Source organism: Nicotiana sylvestris, chromosome 7 (assembly GCF_000393655.2).
Source record: "Nicotiana sylvestris chromosome 7, ASM39365v2, whole genome shotgun sequence".
Taxonomy (NCBI): Eukaryota; Viridiplantae; Streptophyta; class Magnoliopsida; order Solanales; family Solanaceae; genus Nicotiana; species Nicotiana sylvestris.
The window spans coordinates 83,050,656-83,067,827 of NC_091063.1; the positions used below are offsets into that span (position 1 = coordinate 83,050,656).

Sequence of the window (17,172 nt, forward strand, 5' to 3'; positions counted from 1 at the left end):
ATTGAAAGCATAACATAAATTTTTGAAAATGCGGTCCAATTTAGAAAATAGAATGATAAAAAAATATTTGAATTTGAGATGAGAAAGTTATTCAATTTTTATCTATATTATATTAGAATGAGTGTGATAGAAATATATATTAAATTCAATCAAGCTAATAAAACTCCACATGACAATGTAATAATATTAGGAATTGAATAATATAATATCAAAAATAAAGACTAAATAGAGAAAAAATAAAATTCAGATTTTTTATCATAGAGAAAAGGGGTAAAACTAATTTAAATTTGAGATAAGAAAGTCTTTTATATTGTGATAAGAAAAGTCATAATATGGGTAAGTCCACGTAACTCAAGTCTAATATACAAAATCAAAAACTAAAACTATTGAATAATAAAAATAAATTAGAGATAATGTGAGGATATTTATAAATCATGAGTTTAAAAGTAAATATATAATACTTAATAATATTATTAAAATTTAAATAATTTAAAATTTTCAAGCAATATTTTTAAATCAAAATAAATACTTATTTTATGATTAAAAAATTATATATTTATCTATATTATATTAAAGAATAGTAGTTGATAATGATATTAAATAAAGTTACAAGTTAATGAAAAGCGACATAAAACGTAGTAAGACTATATATCAGATTAAAAAATAGCAAAATTACGTTAAATTACTAAATATTATTATTCGAAATGAAAGGGAAAAACTATTTGAATGTGAGATTATAGTTCTTAAAACTATGACGAGAATGCTCAAACTATGGATAGTACCACAAAATTGAAGTCTTATTTATGAAAAATAAAAAATAAATTTCTATATAGGCAATTTTACTAATAAAAATTAAAAAATAAATTTGTATCTTAAAACTAAAAGAGAAAGAAAATTTACATAAGTAAATAATATGACATTGAAAATATTGTTACAACATTCAGATATAATGTGTTCAAAATAATTAAAATATTTTTTTTGATTAAAATAAAATTTAATATAGGTAATTTACTAATAAAAATTAAAAATTAAATTTGCATCTTAAAGCTAAAAAGAAAGAAAATTTAACTGCAGCTAATACAAAAATAATTATAAGAGAACTCAATACATTTGAAACATATTAATCAAATAAATTAATTCAAAGTTACAATTTAAAATAAAATATGATATTATTTTGGTTATAGGTGAAACAGTAATATAAAAACTAATTAAAATATTGTAGTAGAGAAGAGAGTGTATAAAAAATAGAGGTAGTGTGAGGATACTTATACTTTAAATTAAATAAAAATAAATAAATTAAATAATTAAAATATATTTTAAAATATTACTTATAAATTTAAATAATTAAAAATTTTTGAATAAGAGGTTACAAACATAAAAATATACCAAATTTCAAGAATAAAACATTTATATTTATTAAGGACTATTAAAAGATAATAAGCAAGACATTAATTTAATTATTAAGCTAATAAAAACTTATATGATAGTATAATAATATTAATTAATAAATAATACAATAACCATAAGAAAATAACAACAAAAAAAAAAAGAATTTGCATAAAAATGATGTGATAAATAAGACATATTTCACTTTGAGTCTTTCAGATAAAAACAAAGTGATAGTAAGAATTTTGTTAAAATAATATTGTCTAATGTGCTCAAACAAGACAGATCACAACATGACATGTTTAGTATTCTTTAATATTGAAATAAAATGCAAGTACTACAATTAAGGATTATGCTAATACAAAATATATATATATATATATATATATATATATATATATATATATATATATATATAAATATATGTATATGGACTATGAGATTTGAACAATAATTTCATATCATTCTTCATAATTAATATCTAATGTTATATAATTTTTATCTCGGAGGTTTATATTTTAAGGTTATTCGCACATGATTCAAACAACCTACATCACAATTTGATATGATTTTTGTCCGCGCATCGTGCAGGTACTAATACTAGTATATTTACTTAAAAGGAAGAAAGTTAGCACGGAGATTTTGCCAAGTGTCACATGCATAAAATGCCATATGGTAATTTTAGGATAAATTAGTTAATTTAGGTAAAAATTAGTTTCTTTTTAAAAATTTGAATTTGAAAACAATTAATTAGGTATTCTATATTTTGAAGAATCAGTAGGTTCTACGCTATTTTGCATATCCTTCAAAGTTGTAAGTGTATATTGTAGAATACAATGAAATATTGTGTATAAAAAAGGGGGAACTTTATTTCTTTTGGGTTGATTTTTGGCGTTTTTTAATGGATCTTTAAAAAAAGCCAACTCATTTATTCTATCATGATATAATTACAAACTATTATGCACCCAATAAAATATACAATACCTAATTAAAAACCATTGTTTTACTCCTGATGGATACAATTCACGTATAGATTATGTTTTAAAGAACGGGCATTGAGAACGCCATTTTCGCCTATTTGCCCTAAAAAATTCATCCTCCAAATTCACCCTTCAATCCCACCATGTCTCACCGCGATTTTAACTCTTCACCCACGAACTCTTCTGTGCTAGATTCCCTAAAAATTTCATCCTCCAAATTCAGCACTTCAATCCCACGATCTCTCACCACGATTTCAACTCCTCACGCACGAACTCTTCTGCACTGGATCCCAATAACATGATTTCACAGTTTTATCAAAGCAATTATACTTTTACAGTATAGAGTTCTATTCTTTCTCCATCGTGTGCATATCAAACAACAATTTTGGAGTACAAGAGGTGATTGGTATGCTTTGTATTTCACATGCATTTTTTGGATAATCATCAGCAATAAGTTAATTATTTCAGATACAAGATTGCCTCTATTGTGTTTATTTAAGCATTTTGTTGGAGTTTCTACTTATATTTATAAATAGCTCTGTCTATTTCAGGATTTAATGGCGGCGGAAATCAATTTCGCTAGCAAAATTAATAGCAAGTCAATGAATTAGAAATTAAAGGTTCGTATTGTCAGGCTTTGGGAAAATCCGGATCGCGAAAGACCTGATAACCCTTTTTCAATTGAGATTATTCTGATGGATAAAAAGATATTGTTTAAAACTTTATAATTACTTTCTATTTAGCATTATTTACATATGCGTAAGTATATTACAGTCATATACGAATTAACTTAGTCATTTTAACTAATTGAGTTTTTTAATAGGGCGACCGCATTCACGCAAGTATTGGCAGGTCTTTTATCTAAAGGTTCAAACAAGAAATTAAGGAAATGGGTTTGTACATCATGAAGAATTTCGTGGTTTGTCCGGATAATATGAAGCTGGAGACCAAAGACCACAAGTTTAAGTTGATGTTCACGCATCAGACCACTGTTGATGAAATACATGATCCACATTTCAATATGTGTATTTTGAAATTTAGAACTTATGAGCAGCTGTCAAATCCCCAAGAATTTGACAATACTGAGCTATTCGGTAATTAAACTTCTCTCATTTTTTCCACTTTTATTTTACTTTGTGTTATTTGTTTTCTATCTTATGAGTGCCTAGTGTGAACTAAATCGATACTAATTATAGTACATAAGATCAAAGATTAAGTTTTAGATTAAAGCTGAAATTTTTGACATTGTTAAATCCTCTATCAAAAATCATAATCTGATTTCTAGAAGGCCTTTGTAGGCGCATGGAACAAAAGAAGAAGGGGGAAATGCAAAATGAACAGATAAAAAATAGTTTCTGAAAAATGGGCATGTGATGCAGATGCAATCCTTTTAGTCTCTTGAGTAAAAGAGGGTCTGTTAGTATGTGATTTTCAAATGTTATACCACTGTCCTGCTGCTTATTGTTGATGAACTAGTATGATTTCTTGACTTTACAATACATAAGATCAAAACTTAAGTTTTAGATTAAAGCCGAATTTCTTAACATTGTTAAATCCTAAATCGAAAATTATAATCTGATTTCTAGAAGGCTTTTGAAGAAACATGGAACTAAAGAAGAGGGGGGGGGGGATGCAAAATGAACAAATAAAAGATAGTTTCTGAAAAAAGGGCATGTGATGCGGATGCAATCCTTTTGATCTCTTGAGTAAAAGACGGTGGGAGTTTAAAATCTGTTAGTATGTGATTTTAAAATGTCATACTATGGGTGAGAGTTTTAAATCTGTTAGTATGTCATCTTAAAAAGTCTTACCACTATCATGCTGCTTATTGTTGATGAAATAATCTGATTTCTTCACATTATTGCAATACCAATTGCTATATCTTAGGTAGATCATAATATTTATTAATTCTTTTATAATCTTCATTTATATTGTCTATAATGATTACTAATTTTGCACATTTTTCCTTGGTCAATGTTATTGTAGTTGTTATTGGCAAAATTGTGAGCTATGAGGACGTACAATCTATCAAAAAACAAGATGATAACATCCATGTATACATGAACATTGAGATACAAGATTATGAGTAAGCTCGCCATAATTTATTCAACTAAGTACATATTTCAATAATTCTTTATTTTGATTTCTATGCTTAACCTTATAATTATTGTAGGAGCAACAATATTTCTGCAACTCTTTAGGGAGATTTTGTGGAACAGATCAAGCCATATTTGAATTGATCTAATGATAAATTTATTGTCGTTGTCATGCAATTGATTAGAGCACACAAATACCGAGGTTATTAAATTTTCTACTTACTTTACAATAAAAGGACTCTATACAATTAGTAATAGTACAAGATTGATTATCACAAGTCTTGGAAATCGGGTAATTGAAGTCAAAGTATTATCAGGAAAAATGGCTAGAGACAAAGTTTTTATACCAAGAATAACACTTACTCCATCTGATGTAAGAATTCCTTTTAAGTTCCAAAGAAGGCAATTTCCAGTCATTGTATCTTTTGCCATGACCATCAATAAAAGCAAGGTCAGTCATTATGTAATGTGGGATTATTTTGAAGAAGTCTGTGTTTACTCATGGACAACTATACGTTGCACTTTCAGGAGTAACAAGTAGAAAAGGGTTGAAGATCATATGTTATGATGAAGATGGAAAAATAACAAATGAAGCTACCAATGTAGTGTATAAAGAACTTTTCCGAAATTTAGAGGATAGAAGTTTTTAATGAGTAAGTATCAAATAAGCATCACCAATAACAAGTTCAGTGTACATACTCAGTATATAGTTGGTCATACTACAGACAAACATAAAATTGGATGAGGTAAACATTCTTCTAAATTTAATTTACTTTGATATATCCTGTTATAGCCTAATTGTTTTTTAGTCACAGGGAAATACTTTTATTTGTTAAATTATATATATATATATATTTGCAGTCAATCACTTCAGTTACATTGTGGAATTGCAAGAATATGGATTACCAACCATCATTTCACATTTATAGATTGCTACTAGGTATGCAATATTACTTAGAATGAATTTTATTAGAAAATATATAATAAGAGTGGTAGTCTGATGTCTAAATGCTCATTATGAATAGGAAGAAGAATATCTTCAAGTTGGTTGAATATGTAGCTCCTGAGAAAATTGAGAATGTTTATGCCAAATGCAAATTTATTGCACAGTGCTTTGTCTATGATAAGCCGATAAAGAACTTTTCTCTTGCGAGTTAACTAAATGGTGTCTCCTTTGCTCACTGCTGCAACATTACAGGTGACAGCTTTAATTCCTCTTTAGTAGCAGTAGTTTGTGTAGAGCCAGAAGTCTTTAAGGAATGGACATAATCTCATCTGAGAGAATCAAGATAGCTTTTAATCTTCAATATTTAGCCAATGCATTTACATTTTGTCAAATGCTTCACTTAAAGCAACTTGTGTGGAGGTCATCATTTAGATTTAATGTTGCATTGCATTAACCATCATATTATGCATATCTATCTTATCATTAACTCTGCATAGAGCATGTGAGCTGTGCTTATATTCACACAGGTAGAAAATTACAACTTGTTTCTAGAGCTTCCTATAAAATATACTGGTAATTAAATATTTGGTCAACTTTTTATTCTGATGATGGCTTATTTTGATATAATCTTGTTAGTTACAATGATTGTTGCTTTATACAAAGGTTGTGCAGAAAATTCTCATTACTGATGTTGACTACCTTTTTTTTCCCTCTCAATATAAAATGATTTACCACATGTTAATTCATTCTGGGTAATTTTTGTTTAAAGGACATGTCCTGAGGAGCGTAGAGAAGCTGTAAAATCTTTGATTTTTGCAGCAGCTAGACTCGCTGACGTGCCAGAATTATGTCAACTAAGAAGTGTATTTACTGAGATATATGAAAATTCCCTTGTGAAGAGCAAATCTGGCTGTTCCGACTTCTATTGTAAGATTACTAGAAACATCAGATATTGGTCTGCAATAGAAGATATTGTCAATGATCAAAAGTTGGAAACAAGAAATGTGTCGAGAAACTGCTCATGTATTGTAATCTCTATTGTTTCCTTTAGGATTTGATGGAACTTTAGATTCTTAGAGTTTAAGTTAAGTTCCCTCACAAATTGATAATCAATTTCTAAAGCTATAAATATATTGCCATCTTCACTTAGTCAGCACCTAAATATGATCTGTCATAAATGCATTTATTTGGAAGCTATAAAGTCTGCGCTAACTCATAAATTCAGTTATTTTGGTGGTTGTTGAGTTTAGTTCTTTTTCTTGCATTAAATTACTCTATGATCCATATAGTAAGAAATGTAAACTTCTTCCTCTAAGTGAAATTTTTTGTGATACATTGCAGAAACCCCCCTTCTATAATCTAATAGAATTAGTATCTACGTGACTAAAGCTCACAAAAAAATTATAAACTCCAGTGTGCAGCTCAATTTTTGCGTCAATGTGCTGCAAAGGGAACCAAGTGATGCAAAATTTGTGCATGATATTAAGCTATAACTTTGGCTACTTTGCTGATATGGAGTGTGAAGACCAGCACTTTGTGTCATTGAGTGCGACACCTTGTGCGAGACACAATATTTGACACAAAAGTTAATGAAAATATAGGGTCTTACCAACAAGAGCACCAATATGAACCTAAAATTGCAAATAATTAATAAAATGAGTTATCAAAGTGAAAAAAGAAAAGGAAATTTCTCATGGCTATAAAAACTCTAAAATAGAAAAAAGATCAGAGCAAACGGTGTAAGTTTTCTTTTGCCAAATTTTTTCTGTATCTCTAAAAATTGCACAAGAAAGCACAACTATATATTGTATGTTACAGATGAATCACATTAATTTTGCTAAGCCAAAAGCTTAAGCTAAGTACAATATTATTTAGTTGTAACGATAAGTGTAGTACTTCGAAGCTTTAAATAATTTTGAAAAATATGATGATTCATGCAATAAGATTTTTATTTATTTACTTTTTTTAATACTTTAATTAGTTTTAGTGGATTAAAAAAATTCTGTTCTTTGAGAAAGTGCATTTATCGAGGATGACGGAAAAGACTTGGTGTGTAAAGCTTATTTTTTAATAAAGAAGTACTTAGAGACCTGTTTCTACTATATCATTTTTTCCTTTGAAACAATTCGCGCATCGCGCGAGTACATATACTAGTATACTTGAAGATATAAGGAAAATTGCGTTGAATTTATATTCAATTTTAATCTAAATATTTTATCTCTTAACTCAATTCAAAATTTACCCAAAGAATTATAATAACTACCTGATTCCTACGTGTGGGTTATCTATTTTAATTTTTTGTTTTGTTATTTTAAGTGGAGAGATATGTGCCTATCATTTAGGAGAAATTTTATACCATGGATAAATTACTCCAGCAGTAGCAGTAAGGGTATTGATTTTTTTTTTTTTGGTTTTTATATTTGAAGATGTAAGAAAAGTTGAGTTAAACTTATATTTCATTTTTAATCTAAAAAATTTATCTATGTAGTCAATTCAAAACTTGGGTTATCTATGTGCAATCACACGCAGGAGATATTTCATTATTTTATTTTAAATTTAAATCAAGTAACTAATTATTATACCTAACATAACTAATTTGTTTTAAAGTTGTGACATGGCATTCTTTATGCGAGACTTGGAGAAATCTCATGGATGACTTCCTTCTTTTTAATATATAATAGATAATAGATAATAGATTACTTCTCACTCACATAGATAATTTTGCAAATTTATCTACCAAAACCTTCACAAATAAAAAGAAACTGTCTCCTGTTCAATAGACAATTGTATCTGAAGAATAGCTTATATAGCAAAGTGTTCATAATTTAAAACAAATTAACAAGGAATATGCTTCAATCTCAAATTAATTGGGATATGTTATATGAATTATTTTCTTTTAGAATTAATTCATCATCACTCGCCCTTAATTGAACCGATCATGTTGTGGGAAACTTACATATACTGTTTTAGAGTCGTAGCATAATCTTGATAAATAAAATGTATTAAAATTAGCCATTTTATATAAAGGTTCCCGTCTCGATCATTTTCTGAAAAAGAAATTACTCCATGTTTAATACACTCCACTTTAAAAGAAAATAATATATTAAATTTTTTAATTAAGTAATGAGTTCATATCATTGTTATGGAGTTTCGGTTTTTGACAGCCAAATCTTCATACTTTGATGCCAACGAAACTCAGAGAAAATGGGCATCGGATTATCTTCCGAATAATTTCACGAATAGTCACTTAACTTTTGTTTTATTGCACCAGAGTTACTAAACTAGTATATTTTTTATATGGAAAAACACTCAACTTTGCCTAATTATCATAGAAATCGTCTCCTTTGTTTCCTTATAGTAACTTTTTATGATACTTAAGGCAAGGTTGAGTGATATTTTGATTAGAGAATAATTTATTGACTTTTGTGATGTTGACTGACTTATTCATTGGTGCAACAAAGTGAAAGTTGAGTGGTCATCCATCTGTTTTATTGAATTGGTTAAATAAACGGGTATGGACTTTAAGAAATGAGAAACAAGATTCCTACTCTTAAAACTTAGCATGAAAATTGAGCAGGATGGATTATAACAAATTCGTATGATCAGCCCCAATTAGTTTGAGAATGAGATTGGAAGGAAAAGCATGGAGTTAATAGGCACATTAACACAATGCAAAAGATCCTTCATTGTGCACAATCATTAAAAATAAAATGAAACATCAAGCATTATTATAAACAAGCTGAAGAAACAGCTCAACAAATGTCAAATCCGGTCAATCTTGTCTTGTAAAAGAATGAATAAGAATGCAACAGATTCAGCCTAAATAGTAACAAAAGATAAAAGGAAATGAAGGAGAGCACATTTTGTCAGCAAAGTCCCGAGCAGGGTCTTGCCTACTTTTGCCTAGTCTCCAAGGTCATATGCGTTCCTGGTAAATGGCACCAAATTCTGCTCTCCATGCTTGATCATCATCATACTCATGATGTTGGACGGTTTCACTGTTTGCTACATCCGAGTCCTCCCTGTACAATGGCGGCCTCAATGCTGCTTCTGGCAATCGGCTCTCAGCAAGATACTGTTTCATTGTTATCATCTCCATCTTATGTTTTCTCTTCAGCTTCTCTATTTGCTTCTTTAATTTCTCATTCTCTTCCTTTGATTTTGTAAAGTTCTCCTGTTAAAAAAAAGGGAATATTTGATCAAAATGACTACCATCTTTAATCATTGAATACACCAGACACGTTTAAACACAAAATTACCTCAGCAACTGAAGCTGTTTCCTCTGCTTCTCTCAACCTAACAAGAAGTTCTCCAGCAGCGTGAACAGCTTCAGCAGTGTCTTTAAGTTGAGCTCTAAGGCTTCTATTCTCCTTTTTCAGCATTTCCCTCTCCCTCTCCCTTTCCACTCTCAAAGCTGAGAGCTCCGCAGCGAGAGACTTGGCAAAACGAGCACCATGACCTTTTCTTCCTGCTTTTGCTGCAGCCATTTTCACATCTTGTATCCCCTGCAAGATCAACTTATGCTTCTCAGCTAAGTCGTTGTATTTATCCTGTAATTCCGCATAATGCTCAATCATTCTTGCTTGCCCAAGGACGGATCTTTTGAGGGCATCATCCAACTCTTCTGTGCACTTCTTCTCCAACATCAATTCCATTGCCACCTTTTCTGCACACCGGCGGTGAGCCTCAAGATCAATTCTCAGTTCATCAGTTAAACAAATCCACTCGCTCTCCATTTCGGTCCATCTTTCTCTTTCCTTCTCAAGTTCTTCACCAGAACTTTTAAGATATGCACCACTTTTTCTCAGCTGCATTGATTGTGCCAATAAGGAGGATCTGGTTCTTTCCATTGATTTATTTGTAGAGGCTCCATTATGTGACTGCAATTGGGACCTTAAACCTTCAATTTCTTTTAGTAGTGTTTCTCTCTCAGCCATATCAAACAATCTTTTCCCACCACAATGGTCCACATCGCCCTGAATTTCTTTAATTTCATACTTCTCTTTTACAGCTTCAGGATCAGGACTTTCCTCATCATCCCATTTCAGAAGCTGAAAACAAATCACAAGTAGGCATTGAGAAAATATGGGAAAAAGCTCCACTTTAACAAAAGAAAGCAAACGCAGCACTAACCTTTGGATTGTTTAGTGATTGACTCCCATTCTGATAAATTATTGAACCCTGCTTCTCATAGTCCTTGATATCAACAACCTTGTCACATTCAATGAGGGAACTCGGTTCTATTGTGCATTTACACTGGGCTAGCTGCAAGGACAAAATTCGCAATGGATGTCATCAAATCTCAAGTAAAATGTTGTCACATTAAAACAAAATATTACTAGAGTGGAAGAACTCTTACTCGTTGGTTTAGCTGCTCAATTTTGTCTGCTTGATCCTTGCATACACTTTCAAGCTGCTTCTCTCTCTCTAGAGCTTGGAACAGAACTTTCTCTGGGTCCTGCCAAAGAAAAAATAACATTTTAATTTAACAGTCACAATGAGCCAATAAAGAAAGAGGCAAGGCGACCCTGTACATACTTCAGGCACTTGATCGGAACTTGCCCCTTCCACAGGGACCATCCATGATGTCCGAAGGCTACCCTGAACATCACTAGAGGAAGTTGCTTTCGTGTTGCACTTTGGACACACAAATGAAGTAGCTAAAAAACGAGAAGTTAGTCCCTCTGCCGATGATGTTTGAACAGAAGAGTTGGCCTTATCATTTGATAATGGGCTTGGTTTTACTGCCAAATGTTCAAAAGAGAAAGAAACTAAGGATCTATTTGATGCGGAGTTCCTCTGGTGATAGTCAATGATCTCCAGACCTCTATGCAGACTGGCAGCCAAGGACTCAGTTGGCCCAGGAAATATTCTGCTGGACCTCAAAGAAGACTGGACGAGGTCACCTTGTGGTAGGGGAGACAACTCTGGACTTTTGGAAGAACATTGAATATCATCTTCACTGGAGATAATTAAGCTTTTCCTCTGTGTATTTCGGAACTTTGGTGACTCAGATAACACAGGGCCCTGAAGAACAGCAGAACCGCGACGTGGGCTGATTGAGATGCTATTACAGTACTCAGGTTGCATTATTTCCATCTCTTGATCAGCATTATTTTGGGTCTCCTCTAGTGCTTCTTCTGAGTTAATTTCTTCATTTTCACTCTCTTCTGAGCAGCTGAGATAGTGTTCACTTTCTCCAGAAGAATATTTTAGGGAGTCTTTCTTCTCAAGTGTTGCTTTTGAGTTGTCTCCATGTGAACCATGTAAGTTATCAATCTGGAGTTGTAGTTCTTTTATATCATCCTCATTGATGTGAATCTCTTCTTCAGGATCATTATCTATGCTAGGTAAGATCAGTGAACGGTTAAGGCTCACTCTCAACTGATTCAAGCTTTCACGTACATTTGGTCCTCTGAAGTAGCCATTGCCTCCAACTGAAATGTTTGTGCTTGACCGTGCTCTTATTAGCTCTTCCTGTAAGTGATAAAAGTATTTGTCAGATAAGGTTCAGTTTCTCTATGAATTGGAAGCACAGTCTGCCCCCTTGAGACAAGTGGAGTACCTTCAGTTGGCGAATCTGATCACTCAGGCCATTAACATCGTCTTCTGATATTTCATTTACCAATGGCTCATTTGGCATGAGTTTCACCCGTTTTCCAAATCTGAGAGTGCTTATTGTTTCACTATTATGCCTACATAAATGTGCCCCAAATCAGTGACATAAAGAAAAGAAAAGAAAAGAAAAACTGATATTTCATATGCAGTTGGTCATATGACCAAATAATCCAGGATTATTTGTGTACCAAATAATTTTACAATGTTAAGCGTCAGATAAGATATGTTATTCATGCATGCCATAGGTAACAGAATGCTTTTCCCAGCTAAATTAAGATGATCTCTGCAATATATCTTCCTAAATAAACACTGAATGAATCAAACGAGGAGGTACTTGTTTTCAGGGGTGACAGCACATATCACTGCGAGTTTGGCATTCCCTCCAAGCGATTCTCTCATTAAATGGGTCAAAGCGGAACTGCTATAGGAAACATCACCAAATTCCCCGGACTGGCTCCTTTCAGAAAGGACATTTACCAAACGCCTGCACCAGTTTTAGAAACAATTAACTAAGTACACCATGCCAAAATAGCTGGAACTAAATTTTACTTTTTCCTGGCCATAAAATTTCTGTTGGCACCACAAACTTTAATCTGAGAAGGCTTCTTTGACATATATGAGCTAATTTGAGATCAGAACATTAACTCCCTCCATACATACAAGAAAGTATTCCTGTCACAATCTACTGCACAATTTTTGCTTTGGGTTGCAAATTTTTTGAGACATACTTATGATGACAGCAAATTGGCAACATTGATCAAATTTAAAAATTCAACACCATTTACAGCTTTTAACATTTTATTTCAATGCACAAACCCAGCTACTTTCCTTTCTTCTATCAGTATAACTACATCAATGATCACAAAGGCATCAAAGTGCTTTCAAACTGCAAACATCTCAAGCCTCTATGCAATAGTTTTGGCAATATGTAAAGAAGAAATTTAGGAAAAAGGATGTTTGAGTGCAAGTGACATCAAACACAAGATGACATTTAAATCAACATCCAACAATCACTCAAATTAATTTATGAACCATACCCAAGCTGTGATGTGGACTTCTTTACGTGCTTCCCTTCCTTAACAAACAGTTTACCAGCATCATCAGGTATATTTCTTTCAAATCCAGCAAGATCAACAAGGTTCATTCTGCTCATCTTTGAACTACCAAAACACTTTGATGAGGACTCCTGAAGCAATATTTTTAGATTAAGCAACTTGAAAAGATTAAAGGAATTTTAGAAACTAGAAGGTAATATGAATTGCAGACTTGAGCTTGTTGCAGGACGAGTAGTTAAGTGTTGATGAATTAGAAGGTAATTCTTTCCTGACAATGATAATGCACAAGAAATCGGATTTCATTGTTGAAAAATACCTTGCACCAGGATTCAATTATGCAGGTAAAAACAATGTGGGACCTTGAACTCTTCGAGTTTATGTTCGTCGATCCAACTTTTCTGCTTGAAAGGCCCTACAATTCAAATGCAAAAGAGTAAGAAACAAAAAGAACTGAAAAACTATAAAAGAAAGATCATGTCAAGCAGATGCAATCTAAACTTGTTGCATTGACAGAGCAACAAGATTTTTCAAAACAAAAAAATAAAAGTTTTAAGATAGGAAAAGCACTCAGTGCTGTAATGCCACCTTAATCAATATCTGGGTGACGTCCTCATAGGTAGACACGTATTCTTCAGTCAAGTTCTCAACATAGAATCCAACCCTTGGATCGTCCATTATCTGGAACAGCCAAATCTTCAGCGCTCTATCTTCAGAAAGTAAATAAACACCAGAACAACATTCTTTTCCAAGTTAGAATAGGCAACTAACCTTTAAGTTTCGCTGTGTAGGATCGAGTAGATCCCCGATATGTTCTTCATATATCTGTAAAGGTACAAGTTTGACATGTTTTAACGTGATACCATATGCAAGAGACATGGACTTGGGTAAAGACAGAAAAAACATACCTCTAGGAATGAGCAACGACACTGGTAGTTTATCTGTTTACCTTCAGAGTTCTCTTGCTCCTGATCAATCAGGGAAATTATCCAAATATCAGAGATGTCTTCACAGTCTTTAGTTCTGATTCATGACTGGATAAAGAACTTACCCTCTGAATACTAGAAAACAATGTCTGGAAAATGCGCGGAACAATGCCTTGAAGACCATTAGGTGATGGAACTTCAACCATGGAACTAGGAGGTCCCCACATCGTATATGTCTTGCCACTTCCAGTCTATGACCAAAAGAATCACTTCAGGCATCAGATAGAGTCTATTATGATACAAATAGGCAATAAAAATGAAACATAACAAGTAAGACCAACCTGTCCATATGCTAAGAGAGAAGTGTTGTAACCTGCCAATGCATCCCTAACTAAAGGGGCACCAACTGATTGAAATATGTCTTCCTGTTGTCATAAGAAAAACCAGCTTAAAACTAAAGATCCCCTAATTATCGGAACCTTGTAGTATATCACAAATCAGATCCCTCCTTAATTCCAACAACTGCACCTCTATCCCAAACTAGTAGGGATGGCTATATGAATTCACTAATATTTTACAATCTAATTAGCTAATGTAAGTGTTAAAACTAAACTAATCAGATTAGCTAGTACAGCCGATAGTTTCTTCCATTGTTCAACTCTTAACTAAGTCCCCTCTTTAATTATGAGAATATCAGAAATAACTAAAAATGAAAAGGGTTGTATAGACGCCAAGAACCATGCACCATCTAAAAGCAATTAATCCAAAATAACTTGAAAAGGCAGAAACTTGGGACTTAATTTCCAAACCTGAGTTGAATTGGAATCAAAAACCATGTCGAAGTTAAACTTTCGATCAGCAATGCATACTGAAGTATCAGAAACTTTGCGAACCGCTTGGCTTCCACACTCATTACCATTGGCAGGTCTAATCCTTACAACAACCTGTCAAACACCCAGCATACGGTGTATATGAAGATCATTATAACCAAAAACACAACAACCAGGGCAGATATATAGCGAAGAGTAGTGTAATTTTTTTTTACACAATCAGGATTAGGTAATTACAGATATATTCATGTATTAATTGATAATCTGTTAAAAATGGTAATTGACCTACTATTACAGGATTGATAACATTGCCAGTGTATATATAACTTATAAATCTTTGGCTCGAGTTAAATATATACACAGTTGGATTTTGGAATCTATTGTCAAAAAGTAACACAGTCCATATAATGCTACTCCTAACCTAGTGATTTTAAAATAAAAACTCTCATGCAAAAAATGAATGAAAAGGGCAAGGAATTATTAACTTACCTTGACTGGTGAGTCAGGAGCTTCTAGAGTTTGTTCCGGGGTTTCAGATCTGGTGAGATCTTCCGATGTATAATCAATATCAACAGTCTTCAAGACGGGTTTTTTGAGGATAGAACTTGTAGGTAGAAGCGGGGGATCGCTGATCTGAATGTTGGGATCAACAGGAGCAACATTTTCACTGTTCATTTTATGTTTAAAGCGGCTTGAATTAAATTTTTTCTTAGTTGAAACTGATTTTGGGAGGAGGTTTCGGATCGATGAGGCTGAAATGTTGCCTAAGAATCTGTTTTCTGACATCTTTTGAAAGAAGTAAAGAGGGATTGAGGAAGAAGAAGAAGAAGGAGCGTCTCTGGGAAAGATGGAGACGAAGATTTGAATGTGAGATTGGAATTAGAGAGACGTTAGAGATGTATATGCTGAGAGATGACCGTTGCTGGATTGGGGTTTAAATGTTCAAATTGGAAGTTTAATGACCAAACTATCCTATTACTCATCCCTTATTTTCAGCATTAGGATTTTGTATGTGCTTAGAGGCAATTTTGATGTGGGCCGTGACCTATGGTAAGGCCTGATAAAAATTGCACGGAGCGTCCTATTTAATCACGCTTATTTAATATATACTCATATTTTTTAAAAGTTTTAATTTGTACGCACTTTTTAAACAACTTTAACCCCTTTTTTTCTCCTCCTTCGTTTCTTCGTTTCTTCTTCTTCTTCTTCTTCTTCTTCTTCTTCTTCTTCTTCTTCTTTCTTCTGTTGTTGTTGGTGCTGCTATAATTTGGCAAATAAACAATACTTTTATATGGCGACCTATTTTTCTGTTGGTCAAATATAAATCTCAGCATTTTTATAACAAAATTTGCACTGTTGACAGACTAAAGAACCAAAGTTTAAAAAGAAATGTGTCTTGTTGTAAGAACAAATTACTATAGTAGGAATACTAATTAAATCAAGATACGTTAAGAGTAGCAATACATTGCAATACACTGGAATTACCTACTAGTAGGAAAATGCAAAGAAATCAACGAAGCATAATTAGTCAAGATGAGAAGAAAAACAACTGATATTTTGTGTTAAATATTAGCACGGAGGGTAGAGAACAAAACTTCAGCTACTAAAATGCTTAAGTTCAGCAATTACAAACAAAAACTTCAGCACACTTGGTTCAGCAATTTTTGCTACTTCAGGCCCATCTACTAGAATTTGAAGTTTGCATTATTGTTTTTGCTACTTCAGACCCGTATGCTGAAGTTGCGCGAAAAAGTAGGTACGCTTGCAATTTTTTTTTGCAAAGCGGGTACAAGTTAAAACGTGACCCAAAAAACGGGTACAAATGCAAATGCCCTTGAGGCTTGATGGGCTTATAGCCTGTTTAGGCCGTGCTTTTTGATGCTTTAGCCCAAATAGCCGTCCAACTAATATATTAAACTAAGAGCCCGTTTGGATTAGCTGGAAAAAAGTAGCTTTGCAGCTTTTAAAGTGACAAAAGTTGTTAAAGTGTTTGGTAAACAAGTGTTGGTAAATATTTTTTTTGTTAAAAAGGCGGAAATACCTTAAAGTTGTTAACATTATAAAGTAGCTGATTACTACTCCCTCAGTTCCAGTTTATGTGAACCTATTTCTTTTTTAGTCCGTTCCAAAAAGAATGATCCCTTTCTAAATTTGGAAACAATTTAGCTTAACTTCTAATTCTACCCTTAATGAAAAGCTTTTATAACTACACAAATACTCTAGACCCCGTTTTGACTTATTTAGGACCACAAATTTTAAAAGTCTTCATTTTTCCTTAAAACCCCATGCCTAGTCAAACAAGTTCACATAAATTGAAACGGAGGAAGTATAATTTATT

At 32.5% G+C, this 17,172-nt stretch overlaps 2 protein-coding genes across 4 annotated transcripts; one reads left to right on the forward strand and one right to left on the reverse strand.

Annotated features, from left to right (window-relative positions):
• The first annotated feature begins 2,458 nt into the window (after positions 1 to 2,458).
• On the forward strand, positions 2,459 to 6,480 carry LOC138872648 (uncharacterized). Of its 3 annotated transcripts, XR_011401121.1 has the most exons (7): positions 2,459 to 2,765; positions 2,918 to 2,986; positions 3,190 to 3,460; positions 4,353 to 4,452; positions 4,991 to 5,208; positions 5,324 to 5,660; positions 6,178 to 6,480. XR_011401121.1 is itself a non-coding variant. In XM_070150994.1 (5 exons), exons 3-5 carry the CDS (start codon positions 3,256 to 3,258, stop codon positions 6,464 to 6,466), a joined length of 594 nt encoding a protein of 197 aa, XP_070007095.1. In that variant the 5' UTR covers positions 2,459 to 2,772; positions 2,918 to 2,986; positions 3,190 to 3,255; the 3' UTR covers positions 6,467 to 6,480. The 3 variants fall into 3 exon arrangements, 2 of the variants coding, with proteins under 2 accessions (XP_070007095.1, XP_070007094.1); XM_070150994.1 differs by lacking the exons at positions 4,991 to 5,208; positions 5,324 to 5,660 and having other exon boundaries at positions 2,459 to 2,772; XM_070150993.1 differs by lacking the exons at positions 4,991 to 5,208; positions 5,324 to 5,660.
• A 2,627-nt stretch (positions 6,481 to 9,107) lies between these two features.
• On the reverse strand, positions 9,108 to 15,724 carry LOC104243990 (kinesin-like protein KIN-12F). Its single transcript, XM_009799277.1, has 16 exons — positions 15,324 to 15,724; positions 14,814 to 14,948; positions 14,346 to 14,429; positions 14,130 to 14,255; positions 13,987 to 14,046; positions 13,850 to 13,903; positions 13,667 to 13,759; positions 13,398 to 13,493; positions 13,064 to 13,212; positions 12,361 to 12,510; positions 11,974 to 12,103; positions 10,947 to 11,885; positions 10,768 to 10,866; positions 10,542 to 10,673; positions 9,668 to 10,459; positions 9,108 to 9,582 (listed from the first exon to the last, which is right to left on the reverse strand). The coding sequence occupies exons 1-16, from the start codon at positions 15,618 to 15,620 to the stop codon at positions 9,325 to 9,327; spliced, it is 3,594 nt and encodes a 1,197-aa protein (XP_009797579.1). The 5' UTR covers positions 15,621 to 15,724; the 3' UTR covers positions 9,108 to 9,324.
• Between the last annotated feature and the right edge of the window lie 1,448 nt (positions 15,725 to 17,172).